General features: G+C 40.0%; 1 protein-coding gene across 1 annotated transcript in view; it reads right to left on the bottom strand.

The window, feature by feature from the left end:
• Nucleotides 1-1,564: 1,564 nt before the first annotated feature.
• Nucleotides 1,565-6,617, bottom strand: part of COL3A1 (collagen type III alpha 1 chain) — a 127,314-nt gene continuing 122,261 nt past the window's right edge. Inside the window, exons 50-51 of the mRNA XM_078680358.1 lie at nt 4,259-4,501; nt 1,565-2,689 (exon numbers count right to left, since the gene is read on the bottom strand). Coding sequence (XP_078536484.1) covers nt 2,543-2,689; nt 4,259-4,501 — 390 coding nt within the window. The 3' untranslated portion in view covers nt 1,565-2,542. The remainder of the gene's footprint in view (nt 2,690-4,258; nt 4,502-6,617) is intronic.

The following is a 6,617-nucleotide window of genomic DNA, read 5'->3' as shown; positions in this document are numbered from 1 at the left end:
CCTAAAAACAGCAGCATCAGTCCATAAATAATGAGAATGGCCTGCAAGAAGAGGCACTTTCCTGCATCAAGAGAAATTAGAGTAGATCAAGGGAGAGTAAAAGGACAGCAGTGAACTTACATAATTTTTAGATTCTTATGAGGAGTACACAGTGATAACAGGAGCTAAACCTCAACAAAGCACTGTCGTGAGGGTTCCGTTTCTTTACTAACAACAGGAACGGAGGGCCAATTGTCTCCAACTCCGCTCCCAGATGTAAATTAGCCTCAAATCTGAGAAAACCAAATCCCTGATTAGTAAAATCTAGCATTAACCTTACAGAAGCTTCAACACCCTGCTGATATCCACTTTCAAAGAAATATATTGTTTAATGAAACATTATGGACATATTTACTGATCTTTCATGCAAAGTTTCTGCCCTGCATTATATGAAAGGAAGAGAGCACAAAGGCTCCACACTTACAAAGATATGGAGCATTTTTGCTCTTTCCATGTGCTGGTGCTCTGAGTGCTGCCTAGCGGCAATGGATTCCCCCTTGCACTATAGTGCCTAGTGCTAGGGTGCCTGAATTACTGGCAGGGTTGTTTTGTGCAGGAAGGGACTCCTTCCTACACAAAACAGCCTTTAGAGGCATTTACCTCTTTCTATGTGTCATGCAGAATGCATCACAGATAAAAAAGGGAAGTGAGAAGGAGAAAAATAAATTCTCCTTGTTTTGTCTCACTGGGAAATGCATAGCATTTTTACACATTCCCTAGTTTACTAGCTTTAGTAAATAAGTGAATGTGCCAAAATCCATGGGTTGATACATGAGAACCCCCATGCTCCACCCATAGAACGCCACAGAGCTTGAAATGTAACGTAACCCAGCACAAGTTGCTGCATCGTGTTATTTTGTTTTCAAAGTCACCCAAGGTGGCGTAAATTGCCCCTTGAGTGTCTTTGTAAATATTAAAAAAGCTTTTGCGTTGCCCTTGTGCCACTTTGTTGACGCAAGGGCAACTTAAAGGTTTGAAACATCTGAGCCTCTGCATCTGCCTTTTTCTTTGTTACACATTGGCTGATCACATACAAATCTATATGAGAAATGAGGAGCACTCATAATGCATGATGGAAAGCTCATCGGAGCTACAAGATACTATGTTATCTTGTGCACATTTCCATTTACATATACATAGCTTGTCACAATAGATGTACTGACTGAATGGACCTCGATACGGAGATGATGGAATAACTGCTATCCCTGTCCAATGGAATTGGGAGCCTAATGGGTGGACATCAAATTATTTTGAGAAGAACATTCTTTCTTCTAAATAACTAGTAGTTGAAGAATAGATTTGTGCAAAGTTCTTCGCTGATGTGCGTGAGCTATATTGCAATCTATATTAGAGGTCGCTTAGAGAGTTTCAGGACTGGGTCAATTCCTTCTAAATATCTTAATGCGAGAGAAGATAGCTGCTAGCATGGAGACTACAAGCGACCAGCATAGTGATGGCGGCCTATGCTCTGAACACATGCGCATGTATGCAACTGAACACCACCATTAAAGAACTGGGCACTGTGTTTTTAATAAAAACATTTATTATGCATTTCCGTCTGAAATGAATCAACAACCAGACAAGAAGCTTACACAGATGGATAGCCTTCCACGCTGGGAGCCTGGGATTGTGACAAAGGGCACCCCAACTGCGCATTACAGTGACATCTGTGAAGTGAGTGGAGACAGACAGACCACAGACAGATGAAGCGTCAGAAACAACCTGACTAGAAACTTGTGGACAAGCGCTGGTAATCCTTTACTTTGGTACATGTCAATACCCCTGCATTGCAGTTTCAGAAAGTGGAAATACATCAGCAATTAGCACCATCATTTTCTTTCTTTTACGCTTCCCTATTGTAGTGGTCTCAGCAACAGAGAAGTACGGAAGCACCAACAATTATGGAATTAAAATCCATGGATAAAAAGGACATTTGGGTGTTCGGTTCCCACATTCTGCTGTATGTAGTTGAGATTTGGACGGACACATATTGTACTTGTACGAATTTGTTGCATATTGCAATTTTCTCTTTAATAGTGTTTCGAGTGAGCCATCAAACTTAGCCCAGTTTCTGTCCACGATGAGGTAGATTCAACAACACCATTCTTGCTTGACTTGTGAGCTTCATCCTGGTTAGGAAAGATGGGCCAAGTTTGACGTTGGGGCTCATCAATGTTTTTTTATTAAAAAAGGAGAACATTCAATGTGCTCTGTGTCGTTTCTAAACGTTGACATTTATTTAGCACCGCCGGGGCATTTGTTGAAAAAAACTATTGGTAAAAAAATAGAGTGAAAGACTTTGTATTGTATTTTGTGTTGTAGCAAAATACCTCAAAAAATAGCCTCAAACACCTAGTTATTTTTTGTTCTGGAAATTGTTGTGAAATAAATAACTGGCGTACAGTTGATGAGTCGCACGATGGCAATCACAAAAGAAAATACAGGGGGCGTGGATGTGATGTGAAACATAGGCTATGGTTTAAGGTAAAGCAGTGTCTTTTATTTACAAGAAGCAAACTGGGCCAACGTCCACACCAAATTCTTGCTCGGGGCCGCCTATGTCCAAGGGTGCAATGTCCACAATGGGCAACCGCATTGTCTTGCGCGTTCTGTACTCAAAGACTGTTTTACCCCATTCTCCGGTGTGCCTCTGTAAAGAATGAAAACAAAATCATGTGTCAGTAAAATACAGTTTATTGCCATGCAATAATTATCTAAGATTTGTAGACAACATAAAAATGGGGTATTTAAGCCGTGCCAAATTTGCTCCACACTGCCCCCATACTCTTACAAAATTCTTTAAGCAACTGGGGTATAAAACGCCTATAGTTCTAGTCTTGAAATTCATGAAGGACCACCTAAATCTTCCCATAGAACTGTTTAGCACTAAATATGAAAAGGCTAATCTAAGTGTGGCTTTCCGCTTCATCAGTGGCTGGACATGTAACCCCGAAAGTTCTAACTAAACTTACACAAAAGAAAGTCTCATTTTCATGGGACACGCAACTCTTTTCTGAGTTCTGGTGAGAGAGGCAGGATCTCAGAAATGTGCATCACTCTGGGATATTCATCACCAGCGGAACATACCATCTGTTACCACCCCCATGTAAAATACCCTCTAGCGCATACTATGGGTCATAGAATTCTAGGTCAGTAGGCGTCAATAAAAGTGATGATTTCCACCCAGGGTCCAAGTGGCATCATAGTCAATAAGAGAAAAGCCTCAGAGTTCACAAAACAAGGTCATTCAGACAGCAAGAGCAAAGCTTCAGTGTTCACAAAAATAAGGTCATACAAAACAGTAGGAGCAAAACTTCAGTGTCACTCACAAAAGGTTACTCCATAAAACAAGGTAGAACTCAGTCTTTCGTTTACAGCCCTTCAATTTTACATTGGGTGCGTTTACCTGTCATTCCTTCCTACTATATGAGATTTAAAAATCTTGTGAGTTTAAAACCCAACGACATGTTTAAGCATCATGCAGATATCTGAATTTAAATCCTGAGCTGCTTGTTACTTTACTACCCACTTGTTACTTCTGAATATACTTATTAAATAGTTTTACAGAAAATCTTTGACACTGAGCAATTGTATGCTCGTTCAAGCTACATCCTAGAGTCAAATGTTACCTCACGTTCACTGCTGCATTGCACAGCAATTAGGAGGCCATTAACAATGCACAGGCTGACTAAAGACTACAATCCTGAGAGCGGGAGTCAGGGGTGGCATGGATACATGGATAGAAGGATAGGTGTCAAGCACCAGGAATCACTAATGGTAATAGTCGTGCATGATAAACTGCAACATCATCACCAACATTATCATATGGCTGGTGTTATTCACACACAGGCACGGCCGGCATAGGTAAGAGTGGCGGGGGATGGGGTGGGATAGGGTGGGGGAAAGGACAACAGATGGAGTAGGTAAACATTTTTTTTAAATACATAAAACCACTTAACCTGCATTCACAGAGTCCGCAATGCGGCGAGAGTAAGGTAAGTGATTTTATTATTTGTTTTATTTAATTTTACTTATTCCGTCATCTGTTGACTCCCTCCCACCCCCTGCATCCCCCCACTCCACCCCACCCTGTCCCCGCACCACCCCACCGTACTTACCTGTGCCGACCATGCCTGATCACAAACCCAGTTGTATCTCAATGAAAGACGAAACATGCTCTTTAAAGTGTACACAATTCGAGTGATTGAGAGTAACTTACAGTGCAGCCATCTTCAAGAACAGAATATGCAAATTTGCTGTTGCCTTCAGCCTTCAGTTCACTTTCCATTGAAGTCATAAGTTTCACTGCTTTCTTTACATTTCCGTTCTCTTGGTCCATGTAAGCAATGCTATTCTTGCAATGGTAGGTGATATTCTGCGACGCACGACTTGAAAGGATTCGGAGGAATGCAATTTGGACTTCAGAGACATCTTCTGGAAGATCAGCATCTCCATAGCTGAACTGTAGAAGAAAGGAAAAAAGAGAAACGTCAGTTTTGTACAGAATACCCACTTTGTGACTTAAGGTTGTTCTTGGCTAAGACCAATCACATAGCAGTAAATAGTGAAAACGGTTCCCAAGGTCTGGCACAATCAGGATGGGTGTATCTGACATGTGTAGGAATTGTTTTTGTTGATTTCAGAAATGGCTGCATTTTATCAACACATTTTTCAGATGAGATAGTTTTCTTTTTAATATGGTGTAGAGAAGAAAGGATTCATTTGGCAATTTAGAATTATGCAATATTTCATGCTAAATACACTACATTGATACTTGCAATTGATCATAATTATTTGGCAGCAAAACACTACTTAAGGTGCATGCAGACTAGAACAGCTTCTCAGCTACATATCACTATGTCGTTTTTGTTTTTTTCTCTTATCTAAGTATGTGCACTGTTATCAGTTTGACTTTAGACATGTATAGCTAATGACTCACGAGGATAAGAAATGTATTATTGGCAAATTTCATGAAGGATACTGAAGGTTCCATCACGAATATTGTGGGAACTCTGATGGGGTTGTCCTATCAGAATTACAAGGTCCAGACCCAGTAAGTTTCATCCAAGAATTCCATCTGCTGAAATAAGCCAGAATCTCTCAGTGAAGCTCCAAGGATGAATGAGGACTTAGCAGGGGACCTAGGACATTAATCCATTCCTCTGCTAAATTAACATTCTAATTATTAGAGGAACCACAAGGTTCACATTGAAATTCCCAGTAGCTGAGCCCCCTAAAGATGTCAGAATCAGTGGCTGTTGGGGCAGCAATACTTAACAAGGTCACATCTCTGGCACTCATGATGAGGGTTTTAGTTATAAAACTGAATCGGAGGATTACTTGAGTAAATCATGTGGAACTTGACTACAGAAGATTTTACACAACTGAAAACAGATGTGTAAAAACAGCATTTTACAAACACTGAATCAGAAATTGTGGAATTTTATGGGTGCAAAGTATAGCTAATAATGCAGCAATCCCCCTTATATGAGGGGATTGTTGCATCACAAATTTGGGTTAAGAGCCTGGTTGTCGGAGTTTTTGAGGAGGGCACTTTGCAAACGCAGATGAACACATGAAAACCATAGCTTTGGGTTATTCATACACCACTTGCGGGTAGTTTCCGAAATGGAAATACATGCAAATTTGGATTTGTCAAAACTAGGATTACGTGCCTTACCTAAATGGGATTGTGGAGGGAATACCCTAAAAATTCAAATAACACAGGGGATGTGTTTTATTAACAGGAAAAATATTTTTCACTTGGATAAATAATACATTATTTTATGTGCTACTGCTGGCAGAAATGCTCCATTTATCAATTTTTTGACTTGAACAGCCCCAGGATACTGAGGACTGATGTAGATTTCATGGAGTTCTTCTAGGATCCTTTATAAATCACTCTAAAGTCAGACAGCTGCTTCAAATCTAGGAGTAGGTAAGATATCCGATTCTTAAGAAAAGCCTTTTGTGAATTTGATCTACATAGTATAAAGTGTGTTTTATAAATGCGATTCATATGGTAAGTAAAAGGATACGTTAGGTAACTATTAAATAGATGCACAGGTCAGTCTCTTCGAGAGTTAGACCTCTAGGACATAGGGACGCCATGGCCTACACCATCTGGGAAATTAGAATTGGGTCAGCTGGAGCATTAACTGTGCGATGGGGTACTGAAACCACATCAGATCAATTTTATATATTTGCATGTGGGTGGAGTGCAAAACTGGATCAGGCAGAGCATGTCATGTCTGCAGTCATCACAATTGTGTGCTCTTTTGTAGCCGAACATATAAAAAATTGAAGGTAATATGGGCAAAATAGCAGATCATGTGGGGCTTGTCCTAGAAAATCAATCAGAATCTTGCCTTTTTCTGACATAGGAGGTCATGAATAAATTGAATTTTGGCTGTAATACATTGCTAGCAGCTAAACCCTGAAGTAGCGTGTCTTGAATGGGAAATACTTCAACACCTGTATTTAGAACTTGTTTTAATAAATAAACATATTTAAATAGTGCTGCACATTGTCATTTGGAAGAATCTTTGGACTACTCTTTGAATTACACATTTCACAAC

This window comes from Lissotriton helveticus, chromosome 3_1, assembly GCF_964261635.1.
Source record: "Lissotriton helveticus chromosome 3_1, aLisHel1.1, whole genome shotgun sequence".
NCBI classification, from domain to species: Eukaryota; Metazoa; Chordata; class Amphibia; order Caudata; family Salamandridae; genus Lissotriton; species Lissotriton helveticus.
Note: the sequence above shows the minus strand (reverse complement) of the source record. Positions and strands in the feature narration are given on the sequence as shown.